The 25,437-nt window shown below is 40.3% G+C and overlaps 1 protein-coding gene across 5 annotated transcripts in view; it reads left to right on the top strand.

The window, feature by feature from the left end:
* Positions 1-7,176, top strand: part of atos (atos homolog atossa) — a 271,964-nt gene extending 264,788 nt beyond the window's left edge. For 4 of the 5 annotated variants that reach the window (XM_071656665.1, XM_071656663.1, XM_071656662.1 and 1 more), the window contains 2 exons: positions 853-1,088; positions 1,318-7,176. In XM_071656665.1, the coding sequence (XP_071512766.1) occupies positions 853-1,088; positions 1,318-1,486 (405 nt within the window). In that variant the 3' untranslated portion in view covers positions 1,487-7,176. The remainder of the gene's footprint in view (positions 1-852; positions 1,089-1,317) is intronic. The other variant, XR_011712024.1, reaches the window with a different exon arrangement.
* The last annotated feature ends 18,261 nt before the right edge of the window (positions 7,177-25,437 follow it).

Raw genomic sequence — 25,437 nt, 5'->3', positions numbered from 1 at the left:
TTACATATTCACCATTTTTGGTGTTTTTGAGGTAGTGTCAAGAACAGATGACTGAGCCTTAGAGGGACTCTACCTGCTTGAGGTTACACTGTGAGTGAAAAGTCACTTCTGGTGAGGCAATATCATTGTCAGTTGATGGAACAATACAGTCTCATCAAAGAACTTCTCTCTTCAATGGAGTCCATTCTGTCCCTGCTACTGAGTGTAGTGCAGACTTGAAGTTGCAGGAACCCTTGAGTAAAGGGTTTCAGGGTTATGATATTATTTGAGATGTCCCATCTGTAGACAAGAATGAATAGTAGATTTATGCCTAAGTTGTGTGGTAAGGGTAAAGTTTAGCTTGCCCAAAATGAAGTCTGTCTTACCATGCCCCATACTACATGAGATATGTAGTTACATGTAAGGGATAAGAACAAATATGATATAAAGTATGAACAGGGTGCTGTATTAACAGCTTAAGCACTTCCTCAAAAGTTACATCTGCATTTAATCATTAGAGTTTTAGTGTAAGACAAGGAATTGATGATTACCAGCAGAAGTTGGTGATTAACGTCAGTCTAGGAAACTTATGAGATTAGATGTGTCAGATGCTGAAATAATTTATTCAGTTATTTCTCATGTCTAGAGAACACTGACTTAAGAATATGAGGTATATCTTGATACACAACCAGTTAATTACTATTAAGATGATATCAACACATAATTTTTTATACCTTTGTTGTCATGGACAATTATACATGATTATGATGTTCATATTTTTGATATGCAAGTGGAGCAGTTGATGTTTGTAATATATACTTAGCTGTAAGATCTTATTTACATCATTTTCTGTAATCATTCTTTGCTTTCTAGGGTCACATTAATTTGGGCAAGAAAGGTTACCATGTGCCAAACAAGGGAACGGTTCAGGTGACATTATTCAATCCGCATGGGACTGTTGTGAAGATGTTTGTGGTAATGTATGACCTGTCTGATATGCCGCCCAACTCACGCACGTTCGTCCGTCAGCGTACATTAAACATGCCTGTTGGGGCCAGTGATTCCGATCCTAATGCTCATCAGTGGCTCCGTTACCTCATACATCTCAGGTACCTTTTAAGAGAGTTGCTGCAGTAGAAAATGCTTTACAAAGACAATTAAAAGTTTAAAGGCATACAGCTGGAAAACGTTATGCTCTGCTCTTGTACACCTTTTTCTTTTTTCCAGAATAATTTTTGTATTGCAAGTACTGTTATTCCAAATCATTAGTATGCTTATATAAGTACTTGGCTAATAACATTTTATAGAAAGCCCCTTAACTTCAGTTATCCTTCACAGGTTTGTCAGTTCTAAATCTGGCAAGATCTACCTCCACACTGATATCCGCATGTTAATCTTCCGCAAGAGTGATGCAGATGCTGCCACCCTTCACAAAACCAGTGTTCCTTATGAGTTGCGCTCCTTTACTCATGGCCCCACCAATCCAAAATTCTCACCCAGGAAGTAGAAAAATGTCTCCTGTTCTTTGATATACTTTCTCCATCTTCCATCGTGGAGGTACTACCTATATTAAAGAAGACTTAATATTTGACTTTTGTATGTGATATTAAAATTATGAAAATTTTACAATGTTGAATATTAAGTCTGTAGAAAAGTGTGAAAAAACTTAAGTGGTTCTCAATTATTAAATTCATATCTGCTTATGATCATATAATATTTATTAGCATTGGATGAAAAGCCATGTAATGTCATTTTTTTTTTTTCCAGGAGTATCTTGTACTTTAGAATATAACAAATATAACTTCCAAGTTACTGATGTATTGTTTTGTCATAACATCAAGAACTGAGATTAATGCTTCCAGCCAGATTTAACAGAATTTTTACAATAACCATCCACAGAAACTGCATGAAGTACGTCCCCTCTGTTTTAAAAGTTTTTGTATGTGTGATTTAGAAGTTCCTGATCAACAAGTGTGATTGCAATAAATTTTTGTATATGCATAAATGATTATTGTGGTTAAGAAAGGTGTAACATCTAATGGGGATGTGCAGCAGTATGAGAACAAAGTTCAGAAGTTTGGTGCAGTGTACAGTATGCCTGTTGTATGTATATGTGATAGAATGTTTATACATGAAATGTTAGATGCTGATCTCAGTATTGCCTGTTGAATAACAACTTTTTTCAGTCATGTGATGATCTTTTGGTTCTTGTTTATTTTTGGAGACTATGTATTATTAATACTACAAGAAGAATCTAGGAAATGTATTTCTCTAAAGCCAAATTGATTGTTCATGAGTTGTTAAGAGCAACTTTTTATCTTGAAAGCAAAGAAGAGTTCTTCAGCTTTACTATTTCACTTAGGAATGATGTAATATATCAGATTAAAGCGCACTAATAGTAGTATATAACAGACCTTCATATTGCCATTACAAATGTAGTAGGTGCTTTTGAGAAAAGTTACCTTTCTTAATCCGCATTGAGAATTTTTCAAATCAAGATGCTGAAATACTTGCCTAGAGTCTTTAATAAATTGTTACTTAAGACAAAGTATGTATTGTTATGTCAGTGATCTTCATTTTTGTGAACATTTCTTGTACCAAACTGTGATATCACGTAGCATGGTACCAATATATATATATATATATATATATATATATATATATATATATATATATATATATATATATATATATATTTCTTTTTTTTTTTCAAACTATTCGCCATTTCCCGCATTAGCGAGGTAGCATTAAGAACAGAGGACTGGGCCTTTGAGGGAATATCCTCATCTGGCCCCCTTCTCTGTTCCTTCTTTTGGAAAAAAAAAATAGAGAGGGGAGGATTTCCAGCCCCCCGCTCCCTCCCCTTTTAGTCGCCTTCTACGACACGCAGGGAATACGTGGGAAGTATTCTTTCTCCCCTATCCCCAGGGATATATATATATATATATATATAAATTAAAAAAATAAAAAAAAATTTAATTTTTTTTTTTTTTTTTTTTTTTTTTTTTTTTTTTTTTCCAAAAGAAGGGACAGAGAAATGGGCCAGGTGAGGATATTCCCTCAAACGCCCAGTCCTCTGTCCTTAACGCTACCTCGCTAATGCGGGAAATGGCGAATAGTTTGGAAAAAAAAAATATATATATATATATATATATATATATATATATATATATATATATATATATATATAATCATAAATGTATTACTAGTTGAAAGGTACCTTGAAGCTTGGTATAGGAATATAAGATTGAAGATTACTTGGCAGTATTCAGTAATGTGCCTATAATAAATATTTTTGAATGTTGAAATCTTGAAAAATGAGACAATATGGTAAAACTCATGCTGCTCATTTTAGATAATTCATATCTCTGACTAATGGAAACTTCCTGTATGTAGTCACCAGAATCTCCAACTAACTGAGATTGATACAACCATAGGTACATATTTTATATCTCAGTAAGAATACAAGGAAATACTTAAAAAGGAATATATTTTACTGTTTCAACTTCCTGAAATGTTACCAGAAATATGTTGATACTATTGGATGTTCTTCCTTTAAATTATGAAGGAGAACATTAATACATGCAGAAATAAGCCCTCATTAAGCCCTGTTATGCAAGTAGTTCCTTTGTCTGGCTGTACTGCAGCAGCACTTCTAGAATTACAGAATTTTGGTGGGAGCTTTGACCATGTATGTGTACTTGTGAAGTAAGCAGCAACTTTTTCTCAGGATTTTTATTTCTATTTAGTGTGTGTTGTAGTTAGAGCAGACATAAATTCTAAAATATTTCATTGCCATTTTTAGATTTATTTAACATGAAGACATTTTAAGGGATGACACATAGGTTCTGTGAAGTTACTTTATTTTACAAGAAATGTATGCTGTTGATCAAGTGTTGACAGCCTCTGGACTTCAAAGAATATACTGAAATGTTTTATTACTTACTGGTGATACAAAATTATTTTCAAATGTTTATGGAGTGAGGTAATTATTTTTAGGGTGAACCCTGTTTCTCTTGTTTGGCGGCAGAGCAGTGTCAGGGCACTGCTTTACTTGTTTTATTGATAATTTACTTTGGTCATAATTGATTTTAAAACTCTCTTCATTGCAGTGGAAGAAATCTCTACACATTATAAGGTATTCAAGATGTACAAAACATATAGTTAGAAGCAGCAGCTTTGCATTAATATGCATGTTGGTTACAAAACTTGAGAAAGACCATTCTCTTGTATTGCGTGACTCTTTTTAAAGAGCATTTTCTTCTCTTTTTATATATATATTTGTGCAAAGTAGTATAATTTTCTTCATCATGGAGTAGAAGAGTGTTTAATTTGGCGATGATTAAGCAAGGCTTTCAATAATATGTATTTTGTTGAGGTACTAAGATAAAAGAAATTTTCATTTTTTGATAACTAATTCTCTTTGTCACCAGACGTTTGTAATGATGAACTTCTTAGAATAACCAGATGGTTTGTCTGTTGGGCAAGTAAAATGGGCTTAAAGATCAGAAAGTATCATGAGGAAGTGTATGGGAAATAATCTATTCTTTTGTAAAAGATTTGGGATTCAAAACTGGCGTTGAAACTCTAAATTGTGGATGCACCTAAAATATTCGCTAATCAGTCACTTTATTTTTTATGTGCAAGCTAATTTGGATTTAAGTTAGAGCTTTGCTTTGCATACCAGTTTTGATTATGGTTACAGTGTAAGCAGTTCGGTTTGAAAATTAGGTGTTTGTAACAAGGATGTTATTGATATTATATTATTATTATTATTATTATTATTATTATTATTATTATTATTATCATCATCATCATTATCATTGAGGCTCCTACCACATTGGCTAGGTGCATTTAGTATTCAGGTTGTTTCTAGTTGGTTCCATGAGTGGGTACATGCTTATGCCCATTAAACTCAGATTTTTATATATTTTTCAGTTGTCATTTTTCAGCCACTGTTCACGTAGGAGTCATGAAACTAGGTGAGTGGATGCATTCAAGTGCTATGCTGAAGTTGGTAGCATAGCTGCCAAGTATAGATTCAACACTAAAGCAAGCTAGGTTAAGTTTTGTATTTACGTACATAAGGAAGGGCTTGTGTCCGGTTTTGAGTGTGTGTGTGTGTGTGTGTGATAAGAACATATGCATCAAATGTTGTGTATATGTGTATTTACAAAATATTACAGTTATTTACACCAACCTCACAATTTACTTCAGAAGTTTTCTTTTCTTCTATCAAATGTGATCGCTGTTTCTAACAATAAGCAACGTAGTGTCCAGAACAGAATGCTTGATGCTTAGAAGAAAAAAAAAGATTCCCATATGCCTCTTTCCTCTGTTCCTTCTTTTGGAAAGTAATGCAGTAGGGGAGGATTTCCAGGCACTCCCTTCCCACCCCTCTTAGTCACGTTTCATGACACGTTTAAGATCTGTGGCAATACTCTTTTTCCCAGATTTTAGGAGAGAAGAATGGATACTTATTGGCTTGTCATATATTTTGTGTAATGATCACATCATCAGGGGAGACACAAGAGAGAAATGTAACAGTCAATTGATATACATCGAAGAGATGAAGCTAGGACGCCATTTGGTAAATAATTGTTTTGGACAATCACATGATTACCAAATGGCGTCCGAGCTTCGTCTCTTCGATGTATATCAAGTGACTGTTATATTTCTCTCTTGTGTCTCCCCTGATGATGTGATCATGACACGAAAGTGCACTTGGGAACTTTTCGTGTTTCATTTTCCCCATGGCCTCATAGGAATATCTTGATCACGCGCAAAATTGTGATCCTTTCCAATATATATATATATATATATATATATGTCAATGGATTGAACCAGGGCATGTGAAGCATCTGGGGTAAACCATGGAAGGTTTTGTGGGGCTTGGATGTGGAAAGGGAGCTGTGGTTTCGGTGCATTATACATGACTGATATATATATATATATATCTGGTTTAAAAAGCGAGATATACAAAAGTATACGTATGTAAGTAGGAGAGATGGCCAGAGAGTGTTATTGGATTACGTGTTAATTGACAGACGCGTGAAAGAGAGACTTTTGGATGTTAATGTGCTGAGAGGTGCAACTGGAGGGATGTCTGATCATTATCTTGTGGAGGCTAAGGTAAGATTTGTATGGGTTTTCAGAAAAGAAGAGTGAATGTTGGGGTGAAGAGGGTGGTGAGAGTAAGTGAGCTTGGGAAGGAGACTTGTGTGAGGAAGTACTAGGAGAGACTGAGTACAGAATGGAAAAAGGTGAGAACAATGGAAGTAAGGGGAGTGGGGGAGGAATGGGATGTATTTAGGGAATCAGTGATGGATTGCGCAAAAGATGCTTGTGGCATGAGAAGAGTGGGAGGTGGGTTGATTAGAAACGGTAGTGAGTGGTGGGATGAAGAAGTAAGATTATTAGTGAAAGAGAAGAGAGAGGCATTTGGACGATTTTTGCAGGGAAAAATGCAATTGAGTGGGAGATGTATAAAAGAGACAGGAGGTCAAGAGAAAGGTGCAAGAGGTGAAAAAGAGGGCAAATGAGAGTTGGGGTGAGAGAGTATCATTAAATTTTAGGGAGAATAAAAAGATGTTCTGGAAGGAGGTAAATAAAGTGCGTAAGACAAGGGAGGAAATGGGAACTTCAGTGAAGGGCGCAAATGGGGAGGTGATAACAAGTAGTGGTGATGTGAGAAGGAGATGGAGTGAGTATTTTGAAGGTTTGTTGAATGTGTTTGATGATAGAGTGGCAGATATAGGGTGTTTTGGTCGAGGTGGTGTGCAAAGTGAGAGGGTTAGGGAAAATTATTTGGTAAACAGAGAAGAGGTAGTAAAAGCCTTGCGGAAGATGAAAGCCGGCAAGGCAGCAGGTTTGGATGGTATTGCAGTGGCCCCCTTCTCTGTTCCTTCTTTTGGGGAAAAAAAAAAAAAAATGAGGGGAAGATTTCCAGCCCCCCTCTCCCTTCCCTTTTAGTCGCCTTCTACGACACGCAGGGAATACGTGGGAGACAGCGACAAAGTATAAAAAAGAAAAAAAATATATATATATATATATATATATATATATATATATTTTCTCCAAAAGAAGGAACAGAGAAGGGGGACAGGTGAGATATTCCCTCAAAGGCCCAGTCCTCTGTTCTTAACGCTACCTCGCTACCTCGGGAAATGGCAAATAGTGTGAAAGAAAAAAGAAAAAGAATATATATATATATATATATATATATATATATATAGATATATAATATGTTAGTATTATTCTTTGTCGCTGTCTCCTGCATTAGCGAGATAGCGCATGGAAACAAACGAAAGAATGGCCCAACCCACTCACATACACATGTATATACATAAACACCCACACATGCACATGTACATACCTGTACATTTCAATGTATACATACATATATATACACATGTACATATTCATACTTGCTGTCTTCATCCATTGCCACCACCACCCCGCCACACATAAAGTAGCACACCCCCCTCCCCCTGCATGCGTGCGAGGTAGTGCTAGGAAAAGACAACAAAGGCCACATTCGTTCACACTCAGTCTCTAGTTGTCATGTGTAATACACGGAAACCACAGCTCCTTTTCCACATCCAGACCCCACGAAACTTTCCAAGGTTCACTCCAGACGCTTCACACACCCTGGTTCAATCCATTGACAGCACGTCGACCCCAGTAAACCACATCATTCCAATGCACTCTATTTCTTGCAAGCCTTTCACCCTCCTGTATGTTCAGGCCCCGATCCCTCAAAATCTTTTTCACGCCATCCTTCCACCTCCAGTTTGCTCTCCCACTTCTCCTCATTCCCTCCACCCCTGATGCACATATATCCTCTTTGTCAATCTTTCCTCAATCATTCTATCCCTGTGACCAAACCATTTCAATACACCCTCTTCTGCTCTCTCAACTACACTCTTTATATTACCAGACATCTATCGTACCCTTACTCGATCAAACCACCTCACACCACATATTGTCGTCAGACATCTCATTTCCAACACATCCACCCTCCTCTGCACAACCCTATATATTGCCCATGCCTCACAACCATATAATATATATTTATTTTATTTATTTATTATACTTTGTTGCTGTCTCCCGCGTTAGCGAGGTAGCGCAAGGAAACATGAAAGAATGGCCCAACCCACTCACATACACATGTATATACATACACGTCCACACACGCACATATACATACCTATACTTCTCAACGTATACATCTATATACACACACAGACATATACATATATACACATGTACATAATTCATACTGTCTGCCCTCATTCATTCCCGTTGACACCCTGCCACACATGAAATGATAACCCCCTCCCCTCGCTTGTGCGTGAGGTAGCGCTAGGAAAAGACAATAAAGGCCACATTCATTCACACTCAGTCTCTAGCTGTCATGTATAATGCACTGAAACCAGAGCTCCCTTTCCACATCCAGGCCCCACAAAACTTTCCATGGTTTACCCCAGATGCTTCACATGCCCTGGTTCAATCCATTGACAGCATGTCGACCCTGGTATACCGCATCGTTCCAATTCACTCTATTTCTTGCTGCCTTTCACCCTCCTGCATGTTCAGGTCCTGATCACTCAGAATCTTTTTCACTCCATCTTTCCACCTCCAATTTGGTCTCCCACTTCTCGTTCCCTCCACCTCTGACACATATACACTCTTTGTCAATCTTTCCTCACTCTATATGTTTGCTTTGAAGAATATATGTGAGAAATACTTAGAAAAACAGATGGATTTGTATGTAGCATTTATAGATCTGGAGAAGGCATATAATACAGTTGATAGAGATGCTTTGTGGAAAATATTAAGAGTATTTGGTGTGGGAGGGAAGTTGCTAGAAGCTGTGAAAAGTTTTTTATCAAGGATGTAAGGCATGTGTAGGAGTAGGAAGAGAGGAAAGTGATTGGTTCCCAGTGAATGTCGGTTTACAGCAGGGGTGCGTGATGTCCCCATGGTTGTTCATTTTGTTTATGGATGAGGTTGTTGGTTAGGGAGGTGAATGCAAGAGTTTTGGAGAGAGAGAGAGAGAGAGAGAGAGAGAGAGAGAGAGAGAGAGAGAGAGAGAGAGAGAGAGAGAGAGAGAGGGGGCAAATATGCAGTCTGCTGTGGATGAGAGGGCTAGGGAAGTGAGTCAGTTGTTGTTCGCTGATGATACAGTGCTGGTGGTTGAGTCATGTAAGAAACTGCAGAAGTTGGTGATTGACTTTGGTAAAGTGTGTGAAAGAAGAAAGCCAAGAGTAAATGTGAATGAGAGCAAGGTTGTTAGGTTAGGTTAATTAGGAGGTTGAGTAGGTTAAGTTAATTAGGAGGTAAATTTAAATAGAGAAAAACTGGAGGAAGTGAAGTGTTTGATATTTGGGGGTGGATTTGGCAGCAGATGGAACCATGGAAGTGGATGTGAGTCACAGGGTGGGGGAGGGGGCAAAAGTTCTGGGAGCTTTGAAGAATGTGTGAAAGGCAAGAACATTATCTCGGAGAGCAAAAATGGGTATGTTTGAAGGAAATATTTGAAGGAATAGTTGTTCCAAAAATGTTATATGGGTGTGAGGCATGGGCTATAGATAGGGTTGTGCGGAGGAGGGTGGATGTGTTGGAAATGAAATATTTGAGGACAATATGTGGTGTGAGGTGGTTTGATCGAGTAAGTAATGAAAGGGTAAGAGAGATGTGTGGTAATAAAAAGAGTGTGGTTGAGAGAGCAGAAAAGGGTGTATTGAAATGGTTTGGTCACATAGAGAGAATGAGTGAAGAAAGATTGACAAAGAGGATATATGTGCGTCAGGGGTGGAGGGAACGAGGAGAAGTGGGAGACCAAATTGGAGGTGAAAAGACGGAGTGAAAAAGATTTTGAGCAATCGGGGCCTGAACATGCAGGAGGGTGAAAGGCGTGCAAGGAATATAGTGAATTGAAATGATGTGGTATACCGGGGTCGACATGCTTTTGGTGGATTGAACCAGGGTATGTAAAGTGTCTGAGGTAAACCATGGAAAGTTTTGTGGTGCCTGGATGTGGAAAGGGAGCTATGGTTTTGGTGCATTAGACATGACAGCTAGAGACTGAGTGTGAACGAATGTGGCCTTTGTTTTCTTTTCCTACTGCTACTTCGCACATGCATGGGTGGAGGGGGGTGCTATTTCATGTGTGGCGAGGTGGCATTGGGAATGGATGAAGGCATCAAGTATGAATATGTATATGTGTATATATGTATATGTATGTATACATTGAAATGTATAGGTATGTATATGTGCATGTGTGAGCGTTTATGTATATACATGTGTATGGGGGTGGGTTGGGCCATTTCTTTCGTCTGTTTCCTTGCGCTACCTCGCAAACGTGGGGGACAGCGACAAAGCGAAATAATAATAATGATAAAATATATATATATATATATATATATATATATATATATATATATTATTATTATTATTATTATTATTATTATTATTATTATTGTTGTTGTTATACTTTGTTGCTGTCTCCCGCGTTAGCGAGGTAGTGCAAGGAAACAGACGAAAGAATGGCCCAACCCACCCACATACACATGTATATACATACATGCCCACACACGCACATATACATACCTATACATTTCAACGTATACATATATATGTATATATATATATACATACATACGCAGACATATATATATATATACACATGTACATAGTCATACATGCTGCCTTCATCCATTCCCATCGTCACCGTGCCACACATGAAATGGCATTCCCCTCCCCCCACGTGCATATGAGGTATATATATTATGGGATAAGTTAATTGGGATATAAGTTTGATGTGTTAGAAATGAAATGTTTGAGGACAGTATGTGATGTGAGGTGGTTTGATCGAGTAAGTAATGAAAGGATGAGAGAGATGTGTGGAAATGAATAAGAGTGTGACTGAGAGAGCAGAAGCGGGTGTGATGAAGTGGTTTGGTCATATGGAGTGAATGAGTGAGGAAAGACTGACAAAGAGGATATATGTGTCAGAGGTGGAGGGAACAAGGAGAAGCAGGAAACCAAATTAGAGATGGGAGGATAGAGTGAAAAAGATTTTGAGCTATTGGGACCTGAACATACAGGTGGGTGAGAGGCGGTCAAGGAATAGAGTGAATTGGAATAATTTATACTAGGGTCGATGTGCTGTCAATGGACTGAACCATGGCATGTGAAGCATCTGGGGTAAACCATGGAAAGGTCTGTGGGGCCTGGATGTGGATAAGGAACTGTGGTTTCGGTGCATTATATATATATGTGTGTGTTTGTGTGTGTGTGTTTATATGAGTGAATGGGCCATTCTTCATCTGTTTCCTGGTGCTACCCCACTGACACAGGAAACAGCAATTAAAGATAGTAAATAAATGAATATATATTTATATATAGAGGTGTTTCTGGACTCTGCCTGCTCGAGGTTACAGCACAAGCAAAAGTCTCTTTTAGCGAGACTGAATCATTAGGAATACAATCTTGTTAAAGAACTTGTACACAAAGGAGTCCACATTTCTCAGTAGTGCAGCTTAAATTTAGGCTGCAGGATCCTTTACAAAGAGGTCCTGGGATAACTAAAATAAATAAATGGATATATTTGTATATTTAATTATTTATTTGTAATTACTTCAAGAACTCTTTCTAGGAAAGAGTCATGGTGTTACCCAAGCCATCTTTCCTGAGGTTCCTGAGTCCAAGTGTGTGGTATTTCCATTAGTAGAAAATTAATGCACTCTTTTGGAGTGAGAAGTTCTTTGATGAGACTTTATTCCCATGACACAGTTTATGTAAGCTGGATTATCCACTTGTGGTGTAACCCCATGCTGGCTGAGTCTGGTTACATCTATATACATATAGTATGTGTGTGCCTGTATGCTTGTTTGTATGTTACTGGACTTAACCTGCATCAAGGTTACACCATGTGTGAAAAGTAAACTTTGGCAAGGCTGTAGTGTTAGAAGTACAGTCTTAATAACGGATTGCCCTCCAAAGGATTCCATCGTTTCCATGCTACTCGATATAATGCAGCCTTGGAGTTACAGGAACTCCTGGAGTAATGCTAGTACCCTTGCAAGAATGGGATCCTGGGACAATTATGAACCAGTAAAATATAGATATACTTTGATTATGATGCAGTATAACTTATTACCTGAAAGACCAACTAGCTCAAATTTACATGCATCACGCCTAATTACACAACAGTTCACAGGTCATTACCATGATGATGCAAAGCCCCCATCATTATTTAGTCCAGACAGTAAGGCTCATATGTTATCAGAATAAGGGGTATGTTCAGGAAATGTAGTTCTGTCAGTGTACTCAAGCCTACTTTGTACATTAGTAGACAGTATTTATGTATTGTACTTCAAGCTGTATCTTATGAGTCTAATATTATTGCCTTTTATTGCATTATAAAAAATGGACTATTATGGTCATAGCTCTGAACAAATTACAGCCACAGGCTTCATCCAAGTATTTGTTGAAATGAGTCATTGGACTCTGAATACCTTTCCTGACAGTAGCCCATTGTGCCTAATGCCTTATAAGGCTGGCTTCTTCACATTGAAGGCTGAAAGAGGAGCAACATCAGGTAATTACAAAGCTTCCTCCTTGTCTTTCTTTTTCTCAGCTTTAACTTTTTTAAGTGTAAATATTTGTACAAAGTGAATGTTGATTATGATAGAGTATATGATACTATAAGGACTCATAGTCTCATCAGTAACTTGCTTGGGCTTTTCTTTCATCTACTTTATTTTGATGAATTTATTTGTAATTTTGATTTTTTTTTATTTAGGTTTGACTCCAAAGTGTGATATTTTCAAAATTTTTGATAAATTGTTTCTGATGAGCCTTTGATAATGTCTCCTAAAGGAAGTCTTTCGATGTAGTTTGTAGATAATCCCTCACTTGTCCAGACTGAAGAGTACAGTAGCTGGAAAGATGTTAGTTTTTATTACAAAGACTTATATAGTCTACATTTATTTATATTATGGACTTAATCAACTCTGTATGTATCTCTGAATAAAACTGTAGCTCACAATTTGTTTTCTTGATTTCTTTTCCTGGAGATTGTTTTAGCGGAAAAAAATGGTAAAGATAAAAGAAGCTCTACATAGTATCCATGGAAAGTTAAGTTGAAAAATTTTTGTGAACAAATTTACAAAACATAGAACATTAAGATAATTTAAGATGCATCAAATGGCATCTTTGATTTTGGTGAAAGGAAGAAGTGAGTTTTGAAGAATGAAAAACCTATTTCTGGCAATGTTTTGTGAGCTAATGAGAACCTCCTTTGATATCCAAAGGGTTGGCAGCCTCCAACACCATCATTCCGGTGATGTTTATGCCTTTAAACTTTCATGAACCACCAGTGATGGTGGCATTAGCTCATACTGAAACACCTGACCAATCAGCTTCCTCCACCCAACAGTGACATCATCATCATCCTCCCAGCTGCACAGGTTGACCACCTCATAATTCCTGGACAGAGGTATCACCTTAGTGATAACTACCATTAGAATTGAGAAATTTTTCAAGGAGGGGGAAGGTGGTGTGGGAAGCAATAACAAAAAAAAAAAAAAAAAAAATACATGTGGAACTGCACCAGGAGAGCAAAAATTTGTCTTTCTTCATAGCTCCCTTTTCTCTCTGAGTTTATTGTCCCATTAGCTAATGAAAGCATAACCACCTGGAATTGGAAGGGAAAAGAAACCTTGTTAAAAAGAAAAATATGACTATGTACATAATCAAGGCATCTTTTGGTGCTTAAAAATCTTCCCCCTCACAAGAGGTACTCTGCAAAAGGCTTTCTCAATAAATGCTAGCAAATCTGTACCTTGTTGACATGGCTTTAGCATAGAGGCTTCATTGAGCCAACAAAACTTGTAAATCAAAACAATAACTTTCTTTTGAAGAAAGGGTTCAAAGAGCCTGGGTAGACCAGAGAATAGGGATCCTTTGGCAATCTAAGAACATCTCAAGGTATTTGCAGAGATACAACTGAGCAAAAGACAGTCTCTACAAATAGAGCCCAGTTTGGCAGCAGGCTGGGTGATGACTTCATCACTGGATGGAGGCAGCTGATTGGATGGATGTTCTGGAATGAGCTAGTGACACCACCACTGATTGGTTGACTGACAAATGGTGAGAGGCATAAGCTTCACCTGGATGGTGGGATGGAGGTTGCATATCCTCTCGAGATCAAAAGAGATTCTCATTAGGTCACTGGACAACAGACGGAAAGAATATCAGTATTGCAATTGGTATAATGTTGTAATATTGGTTGACCATTTATTCCTTTTAGTAAGCAAAAGAACAGTATGAGAATCTCATTCAATATTATGAGGGTGGAGTCAGGACTGGCCACAATCACCACACAGAGGTAGACGAAGATTTCATGATCAGTTGGTAGAAATCTGTATCCATCTATCTATATCTCTGATGCCCATTCCCTCTGGGAACACCCATCAAGGGGTGGCCATGGCAAAAGTCTCCACTTGTCCTTACATGCCTCCCTTGCATGCACCATTCCACGCATTCTTCCTTTATATCTCTACCTCCAGTATTCCTCCACCCTATTTGCCCATGTCACAGGTGGTTTTCCACTCACACCAACCTCTTTAATTGTAGTCATATACTCTCCTTGTAAACTCTGTCTTGTATTCTTTCCACAAACTAAAACCACCTCAAAGTATTATGTTTCACCCACTCTACCACTCCACAATTCATTCCCTTTGCATTCCATGCCATACCACATCTCTCATACACCACTTCATTTCTTTCTTCATTCTATTTAGTCATGCCCCGTGCTCTTCACAAATAGCTCATTTCCACAGCCTGCATTCTTGACCTCTGTGACTCATTCCATGTCCATGTTGTGGGCTTACATTATTTAAGCCTCCTTAGTCATAGTGACAATTTGCTTTTCATTTTTTCAAGGCTCCAGTCACTGACAAAAGTCTACATTAAGGCCAGGCCTTAATTGAAATATAGACAGAATTATGAAATGGAAAAAGAAAAGCGAGGGAAAGTATATATATATGAATTTTGGAGGAAGTGACAAACCTGTCTTTTGAAATGTGCTAGGACATAGTTATTGGGAAAGACATGAGAAGGTAGAGAGTTCCAAATCTTCAACATGTGGGAAAAGAAGCAGGAATCAAAATGGCCCACCCTTGAGTTACTGATGGCCACACAATAATGCCTTCTAACTTTTACCACGCATATCTGTGAGTTTCTGACATCAAAATCACAAATTGCTTCAAAAGGACTCGGTGGTCTGTTGCTGTTTGAATTCTTGTTTGTATTTATTCTTTATAACCACCATCTGCAGCTATCTGCACACTAGATATATGAAAGATATGTTGTATATTTATGGTGCCAGGGACTGAATTCAGAGCTTATCCGGTTACATTGTTATACTGAATTATTATCTGCATAGACCATAACTGATGTTGATTTTATTTGAATGGTATATTTACCAGAACTATTTTGGAATGAGTATTTTGAAAGACTGTTAAATGTCTTAGATGATAGAGTGGCAGATGTGGGGTGCTAAAAGTCTCACATAAGATAAAGTGTGGATGGGATTACAGAAGAATTTTTCAAGGAAGTGGTGAATATGGCTTTTGGAGGGGCAATGATTATGACTGCTGCAGAAAAAATCATACCTCCTATGGACAAAATAAAGATATAGAAAGAGATATAAATAAAGCCTTTGACAAGGTGTGGACCAACTACCTACAAAAACAGTTACAACATTAGAAACTAGAAATCACTGAAAGATTTCTGTGTAGCATTCTAAACCAATGCACTGCAGAAATCATCATTAGATCTGCAACATCACCAAAAATTCCTCAACTAGGTGGGGTCACATGCGGCAGCATCTTATGAATACTATTCACAACTTACACAATTGACCCCCTCCCCCTAAACCAGTTGATGCCACCAGCATGGACATTTATGATACCACACAAGTAGTAGTCTCAAACAACTTACTCCTGGAACAGATTTGTTCAAAACAGTTAGAGGCAACCAGAGTAAACAGACTTGAAAAGGACTGGATGATGTAAACAAATGTACTAGAGGGAAACTAAGAAGAATGATACCTAATGCTATCATCACAAAAGGTGAGAGCTGCAAAATTCTGGGTCACACATTAACATCAAGATGTTTGATAATAGTTTCAATCAACAAGAGATCATCACGTGGAAAGAGGCACTGACTAGTCTGTACAGACTCTGGCACCTCCCTGAGAACCAAAGATTACACTTGGTCAAAGCCATAATTCTTTTTCTTAAGTTCTTCTCCTATTCCACCATATCCTGTCTCCAAATCATGCATGCTGAAGTTGGAGAGGATATGAAATAAATCCCTATTCTAATGTGATAGTCATATATCTAGAAAAAAAAAAAATAGTTGATAAATGCTGTGGAAGGTGATATATCATGTGCAAAAAAACCTACTAGAAGCAGTGGGTTTTTATCAAGCGAGTAAGGTGTGTGTGTGTGCAAGAAGGAAGAGAGGTGAGAGTCTACGGCAAGGATGTGTGGTATTACTGATTAATGTTATGGCTAATGGCTATATGGCTGATTAATCTGTTTAAGGTTGGGGTGATGAGGAAGGTAAGTGCAAAGGTCTTAAAGAGAGGACAGGTCTGCTCTGTGTATTTAACTCGGTTGCTGTTTGCATATGGCTGAGCTCTAGTGGTAAACTTTGAATGAGAATTACAGAAGCTGGTGACTTGAGTTTGGGAAAGTGTGTGATCGGAGAAAGCTGAGTACATAAAATCAAAAGTAAGGTTATTAAGTGGTGTTGCTAGACTCCACCTGCATGAAGTTACACCATGAATGAAAAGTCACGTATAGGAAGACTGTATGTCTGGGAGTAGTCTCATCAAAGAACTTACTCCAAAGGGTTCCATTTTCCTTGGTACAAGAAGCAGTGCAGCCTTAGGCTGCAGAAGCCTCCGGAAAGTAGTCTTAATTTACATTACACTCCTCAGAGAGAGGTCTTGGAGTAGCATGAATACATAATACTCGGCAAGCAGTCACATAATTACAATGGGGCCATTGGCAACTCGAGGGTGAGCCGTTTTAATAATCGTTTCTTTCCGTACAACTCACAACTTTGGAATTCTACCCATCCATGTCGTTCCCAATAAATATGACTTTGCACTTATTAAAAGACTGGTTTTTCACTTCTTCCAAAATTCGCAAATACTTCCGTTTTTTCTTTTCCGCTTTCATTAATCTCCTCATACATTAAGGTATGGCCATGATGTGGACTTGTCTGTGAAAAAAAATACAAAAAAAGGAAAAATGCCATTATGAGCGGGGGGGGGGGGGGGAGAAAGACAGGTTGGTTGAGGTAGAGTTTGAATAGAGAAGTACCTGAAGAAAGGGAACTTTTTTTTTCTAGATACCTGGGAGTAACCTGTCAGTAGATGGAACCACGGGTGCTAAAGTAAGCTACAGGGTGGTGGAGAAGGTTTATATTATGTATCCTTATGTATCAACATATTTCATAAATCCCTCCATTTAATGTTATTTTGGAATGTATTGCGCTCGTCTCTCTTGTTTTGAACGAGCGTCATGCACTCTATCGGTGGATTGTGGAAACAGTAAATTTTCGGGCAGTCAATGAAATACCTCGTGTAGTTTAGCATAATTTCAAATGTGTATCTTGTCATAACTTAGTGTCGCGTCTTCTCCATCATCTTTGTTTCACCATTTCTACATGGCTCTGTGTGTAGGATCAAGGAGTTGTGTAATAAGGACAGTGACAACAAAATATTGCTAGCCACCACAGGACTGCCCAAAATGCCCATCTCTGCTGACATGCAATGCATGTGCCATTCGCTTCCTGTGACTGTCAGTAAATGTCTGTGGTCTGCCGTGACCTACCCAGGTGTCTTTCACTGTGACTGTACCTATCCTAGGGTGACACTGCCCCAGCCCTCCTCAGGGCTCCGTGTTGTGAACGTGTTTCCTCGTCGCCAGTGAATCATTTTCCCCACAACCAACGGTGCCATGCCATGCAGTCCGCGCATGCAAGGGGAAATTGTCGTCGGATGAGTTCAAAGGAGTCGTGGGAGGCAGGTGCCGCCGGCACGTTATCTCTGGAGAGATGATGGAGGCTGCCAACAAGTTTGTCGCTGAGCAGGCATCTCAGGTCGACGACGGGCACCAAAAGTTGCAAGACAACTTCTCGGCAGCAACAGCTCCTTCAGCAGCAGCAGCAGTTTCAAAATACATGATTCATCAGTTGCTGGCCCGTTCCACAGTCGCCGAGCAGAGTACAGACACCACCGGAGCTCGGAGTCCTGACGGCATAGACGGCAGGTTTCGCTACCAGCCGCGTCAGCCACCACCGGCCCAGCCTCACGTCTAACTTTTATCCCCGCGGATTCAAGTTATTGAATAGTGCTTAGTTGTCGGACTACGCAGAACCGCTGCAGTTGAAAAGTCAGCCAAAACGCACACAACTAGCGTACCGCAGGCCCTGTGTAACACTTGAGATAGGGGTCACTATAGACCACGCCGTCGGGGTTACCAAGGACTCCGGCTTGGATTTGGATGGCATCCTCCAGCTCATCAATGTTTAAGCGATCGCAACGTAGCCGTACGTCGAGTGCGCATCGATGAACGCCGCAAGCGTGAGGGAGAAGCCTTCAACGACTTATGAGACGCCATCGTGGAGCTTGCTGATGATGCAAGAGTTGTGTGAACACTGCATAGACGCCCGTCTAATGACACATCACATCAGGCATCCGGGATCAGAAAATTTGGAAGAAACTTATGGACATCGATCCTCCACCGAAATTGTGAGACACCCTGTCCTTGTGCAGCAGCGAAGAGCCTGCTTACAACACCGAGGCGGACCTGGAAGGCAAGTTAAAGGATATTCAAAAGATGTCCAAGCGTCACCAGCGATCGAAAACCCGCCCCACCAAACGAGCAGAACGCCATCAGTAGTGTGATGGCTAAGGTGCCGGGGTGCATCCTGAAGGATGAGAGAAGCCGTGTCCTGCCTGGGGAAAGAAGTGCTCCTATTGTGACAACACGGGACTCCAAGAAACTACAGATTTGCAGAAACACCGCGACAGCAATAAGCCGGTAGGTAAATCTACCCGTTGCCTAAGGCTGTTTCAGACGTCCACGGGTCCTCAGCCAACCGTCGCGCGGGGCTCTGCTGTGCACGCCCGACACCGGCGCAGAAACGACAGTCATTGGACCTCAACAGCTGCAACAGCTTGGTCTCTGCGAGTCTGACTTCTCTCCGCAGGACGAGGAGGTTCTCGTGGTGAACAGCATTAAACTGTCACCAGTGGGATTGTTCAAGGCCTTGGTAAGTGTGTCAACCAACACCAGTGTCGACGTAATCCGAAACAAATAACGCCCTGCTCTCTTGGTAATACGCCAAAGGCTTCAATATCATCCCGAAGCAGATGAAGTCGCTCCACACCCGATGCCCGTTCGATGTTAACCCTGATGTCCTCAGCGCCAAGCAGTTGGAGAAGGATCGCCGTAAGTTTCTGGAATATTTCAAGGACGTCCCGGTGGACCCAGAGGGAGTTCCATGGGGAAACAGCTGCGGACCATGCCTTCCCTCCCATGAAGGTCCATCTGCAGGAAGAAATACAGCTTTTTGCTCTCTATTCCACTCTAGCCTGGCGAGCAGACACCAAGCAGATGTTAGACCGTATGGTCAACCCCTAGGTGACGAGGTATCGTAGTGGTGTCATCACATGGTGGTCACATTGAAACAAAAGGGAGGCGTATGCATCAAGCTGAACAAGCATGGTTTTGGACCCGCCCACCCTGCTCCAACACCGGGTAACGTCGTCGTGGCTCCAGAATTTTCACCACGATGGACAAGATATTGTGATACTGGCAGAGGAGCGAAGCCGTTCACTACCTTCATAACGCCGTGGGGAATCGTGCCCGCGGAACGAATTTTGCAGACGTGGCGCATCGCACTTTAAGGCGTCAACAACTGTGCCAAGGTCGTGAATGACGACGTGCTCGTCAGGAACTCAACCTACATAGTTCACTTTCAATGTGTACGGGAACCATGAAATGCAGCAAGTTTGTGTAGGCCAGCCATTCTGCCGAGGGTGACTATAGACCCAAGTAAGGTGAGTGCGATCATGAATTTCCGGTAGCCCCAGCAGATTTATTGTTTACCCCATGCCCATTCTGTCAGCGGTAGTGCAAATGGATAACTGGGTTAATATTATATGGTTTGTTACAAAGCTGATTCATATTAGAGGTTCATTACATTACATAGTTTCATATGGTATGTTTTACCCACAAGATGCAAAAGTGAGTACAAATTCAAAATTTCAGTTATCGTTATTATCAGTAAGGTGTGACTTCTTGCAGGGATTTTTTTAGACATATCCTTAAGAGGCTTAATTTTTTTTCACATTCTAAGGCAGTATTGTAGTTTGTGTCCCAATCTTTGGCCACAAACTTTATAATTCACATGATTAACATATCCAGATAGGCCAAACCACATCACGCAGCACCATCAGACCTTCCTTATGTTGGTACCTGTCCGTCTCCGCATGGACGGTGGACCTCAGTTCCCCACCTTCATATTTCGTGCCTCTCAAACACGGACGTAACTTACCACGTCTCGTCACCGCACAATCCGCAAGCCAACGGTCATGCTGAGGCCTGCGTGAAGCCGATAAAGCACCTCATCATTAACACCACTAGTAATGACTGCCTGGATGATGAAAAGTCCGACCGAGGACTAATGGGGATACGCAGCACTCTCCGTCCAGACGGCCGGTTCCTCGTACAGATCCCTACAGCCAGGCTAGGACAGCGCCGCTCCTTCGTTCCCGAGTGGCAGGACGCAGCAGACAAGTGTGATGCATAGCTCGCACTGGAGCAGAAGGCGGAGTACTATAACCAATGACCGTTCCCTGTCCCCTCTCAAGCTTGGTGAACCTTTCCTCCTACAAGATCGCGTCACGAAGCGGTGGAACACAGTAGGTATCGGTCGCCGCCGGGATTACCGCATCAAGTGATGTTAGAGAAACCGTCTTTTTTTTTTTTTTTTTTTTTAGGCCACATCACATTCCCCACCTTACCATCCCAGTGAACCTTATCATTCAGCACTGTCGTCCCAAACGCGCCCGCCTCCACCTCACTCCAGAGACAAAGGGACAGCCCGTGTGGGAGACGAGCATGTTTGTTCCCCAACCCTCACATCCCTCACACCCAATTACCTCAGACGTAAGCCTGAGGTAATAATGTGTGCCTCGATATCTACGGCCTTACCTGTTCGGACTCCCCCGGGAGGGAGACGGAGAAAGTTTATGTTATGTATCTTATTATGTCTCATTTATCCCAACATGTAATGTTAGTATGTAACGCAGCGTCATTTGCACTGACGGCTGAAGCGCTAAGTTCTCGGGCAGTCGACACACCCTCATGTCCCGATCTCACTTTAATATCTTGATTGCTTGTGGATGAATTAAAGTGTCATGTCTTTGCCGGCGTCTTTGTTTCACCAACCCTACAGGTGGGTGAGGGGATTAAGATTCTGGGTGCAATGAGTAGTGTGGTGAGGTCTGTCTGTGAGGGGAAAAATATACATGGGATCTCCATAGAACAGTGATTCATAGAGTTATGTTTGCGTTAGTGACCTTTAAAGATTAGGGTGAAACTTGTAAAATAACACTAAAGCTTTGCAACAAATTTGAAGAAAATGCACACGCACACATTGCTGTATATACCTTACCTTCTGTCGCAGCTCTTGCAGCACTCAGGAGCCTGTCCATGTCCACCTGTCATAAATTAGAGTGATGTTGCATGTGAATTTGTGTGTAGATAGTTCCTGCCAATTGAGTAGTGAATGCTCGGTGTCTTCATTGTGATAGTCGCATCGTGGGCATGATGGATCTTGGAATATGTTGAAATGGTGTTTGCAGAGTTGATGTGATAGGTAATGTTCAGAACGCAGACTAAGGAGTGTGACTTGTGTTTGTCTGATGAGTGTGGTTTCAGTTTGGTGTATGTCTGGTGGGTTGGAGCTTTGGATTGAGTTGGGAGGTTGGTTATTTAGTCCTTTTCAGATTGATTATTTTCTTTTTCTTGTCAGTTATATTTGTTGGAAGGAGTTACTGTGAGTATAGGTTACTGAAGTGTACGGCAGGAGTAAGGGTATTATTTATACTTGAGGGTTGGTGGTTTATCATAAAGTGGTTTAGGTGGAAAGGATCTAATTGATTACCATGCATGTTAATACTGTATGTGGAGGATCTTTGTTTCAATGTCTAGATGCCGAGTTTGTAGTTGCTAGGTAGCCAATGATTTGTTGTAAGTGCACAGTTTTGTGTGTTTTGCATCATATTGCTATTGAGAGGGTGTAAGACCAGGCAGGAAAGGCATAGTTTAAAGGGGATTGGATAAATTGTTCATAAAAGATGTTGAGGGATTCTTATCTCCTTCAATCTGCTAGGTAGCCAGTGGCTTGTTCCGAATGCACGATTTTGTGGTTTGCAGCTTTGTTATATATGCTTTTGAGAGGATGGAAGACCGAGCAGGTAAGAGGACTGGATAAATTGTTTGTAAAGGATTTTGAGGGATTCTTTTTCTCCTACAATCTGGTGCCAGTTAGTGTTTTGAGGGCATTTAGTTTGTGTTGCGCTGGTTTTAAAAAGGATATGGGCAGTGAATGTCACTTGTGTTGTATGTGATTCCAAGAATGTATATTGCTTGATAGGTGACACTGTCCATCCAAGGTTACTTGAGGGTGTGACCCGGATGTATGTATAGGTGTTTAAAAAAGTGATTGAGGACATTTAAGACTTTTGTGGAGTTGGGTGAGCTATTGTTCCAGTTGTGTAATGTCGTGCTTTATATTTTGTGATGCTTCTGTGGTGTCAGGGTGTTGTGAAGTGATTGAGAGGTTATTTGCTTATGGAAGGACCTTCATGTTTGAGGTTTGCATGAGATAATAGGTCATGTAGGGAGAGACTAAAGAGAGTTGGAGGAAGAATGCTCTACAGGGAATTCCAGTGAGGACTTTTTTTTAGCTGTTAAGTTGGCCAAGAACTTTTTGTTATTCTTGAGCGTGGTAAAAAAAAAATGTGAGGATGTGTCGGGTGATAGTGTCAAATGCTTTACTGATATATACTGCCATTAGTAGTTGTGTGGGAGGGGAGCTGTGGTTGCTTGAGTTCAATAACGGTGTTTAGGGTGCTAGGAGAGTATGGGAGTCAGAAGGCAAGTTGAGTGGGTGAAAGGGATTTTTCGTTGTTGTGGATTACATTTTCAGAGTTTGGATACTGAGGATAGAAGTATTATAGGGTTGTGGGAGGAGGGGTTTGTGGGTGGTATGGAGGATTTTAGGATTGGTATTATTTTAACAAGATTCCATATATTAGGGAGTATTTGTAGATATCTATAATTGCTTGGGGCTGCAAGAGGGGCCATAGTATTTTATGTGAAAGTTTGATATGTTATGAGGGCCTGTAGCAGGAGAATTCTTTAAGACTTTAATTGCACTGCTTGCATCTAGAGTGAAGGGTGGATAGACAGTTGTTTCTTTGATGGATTTTGTTTTATAGAATTTCCTATACAGGGGTGTGGTTGGTTTGTGGGTGACTTGAGTAGTGTCTTATGAGTATACTTGTGTTCTGTGGGAGGAGGGATTTCATTAGAACAGGTAGGGAGTGCTTTATGATTGATGGCTGGAGTGATGGGAAAAGAATGGATCTCCTTTAATGTGTGCCAGAGTGAGTTGTTATGGGTTTTTTTATTCACTGTGTTGAGGATTGAGTGCCAGTTTTTGGTTTGTCTTTTGGAGATTAAGTTAATGATGGTGTTATTTAGAATTTGGATTTTTTTTCTGTGCTTTGTTTTATGAGGTGTGTAACTTGTTGGGAGAAATTTAGATTATATTCTCTCTGTGCCCTTGTGGTATGAGCTTTATGGTAGCTTGGTTAGAGATGGTGATGAGGTGTCAGACTGTATGATCTGTTGATGAGAAATCATCTTTAAAGCTTTGGAACTTTGTTTCTATGTACCTTGTGAAAGCTGGTTATTTTCCTTTATATGGCTTGTTTAGATTTTGTGGTGGTTGTGTTAAATGGGCAACCTTGATGGAGAATTAACAGAATGGGCAAGTGGTCATTTGATGGTTCATTTAGCAAACTCTAGTTCATCATTGTGTGCAGTGTTGGTGAGCAGAACGTGTTGTCTGGCAGGGTCATCTGTTGTTGGTAGTGGGTTGGAGTCTGGTTGGTTGGATGCATGGTTGAGGTTACAGAGGGACTGCAATCAGTTTATGTGTAGTCCTCAGGGATCATGGGTGTGTGTGTGTGTGTTGAGCCAAGTGGAATGGTGGGCACTGAAATCTTCACAGAGATAGGTGTTGGACATGCATGCAAGGTTCTGCAATTGAAGAGTGTGTCTGCTGGGGCATGTGGAGGAGGGAGGTACGTAGATGTTGATGATATTGCAGTTGGTACTGTAACATTTTATTTGTATGGATTATATGTTTTCATTGTCTGTGGGCCGTTTTGAGGTTTCATTGGTGTTGGAGAGAGGTATGTTTTGGAAGAGGAATGTTATGAGTTCTCCTCCGTGTTCTTGTAGTCTTTTGTTTCTTCTAGTTGTGTAGTTGTAGAAAGGTAGGAGGGTGGATCTAGGTGTGAGTCTCGTTTCTTGGATGAAAGCTGTGTGGATGTTGTATTCTATGAGGTGGTTGAGAATTTCTGTGTTTGTTTTATGATGCCTTTTGAGTTGCAAGATGCTTAGTTTGTCGCTTGGATACTGTGGAGTAGAATGGTTTGTTTGTGAACAGTGTGCATTATCTGATGTGTTGGGAGTTCATGCTGGAGATAAGGGGATTTGGTTGCTGCATTTCCATTCTGAATGGTCTCTAATCAATAACTGTGATATGTTGTGGAGCATGTACTGCTATTTAGTGACAGACATTTGGTGGTCTAAGGCTAGGGCTAATGTTACTGACTTGCATTGATAGTTGATAGTTAGGATATGATGACTGGGCCATCATCTCCTTTTACTTTGATGAAAGAATGTGTGAATGAATAAGATGTCTGGGTATGACCCATGGTCTGGCATGCTGTCTGGAGACAGCTCAAGGCTAAGTTCCACACAGGAGCAGGGATAAGTGAAACCCTCTGGGGCAGGATGGTCCTGATGGGTGTGGCTACATTGGCAGCATCCCAGATTTCTTTTCTTGAGTGTGGGTTGGAAGCTGCCACAAATGGAGTCCCTCTGGTCTTCTTGCTTGTAATGCTGCAGTATGCAGGGAGATCTCATGAACACCTTTAATTCAATTAGTGTTGGTAATGTGTGCAAGTATTCAAGGAAAAGCAACTGTTTGGATGCAAGAAATACAGGTTTTAAGACTTAAAGATGGTGATTATATTTCATTCATTTAACCATTTGTTTT

This window comes from Panulirus ornatus, chromosome 63 (assembly GCF_036320965.1).
Source record: "Panulirus ornatus isolate Po-2019 chromosome 63, ASM3632096v1, whole genome shotgun sequence".
NCBI classification, from domain to species: Eukaryota; Metazoa; Arthropoda; class Malacostraca; order Decapoda; family Palinuridae; genus Panulirus; species Panulirus ornatus.
The sequence above is the reverse complement of the archived record's forward strand: the minus strand, read 5'-3'. Positions and strand labels throughout refer to the sequence as shown.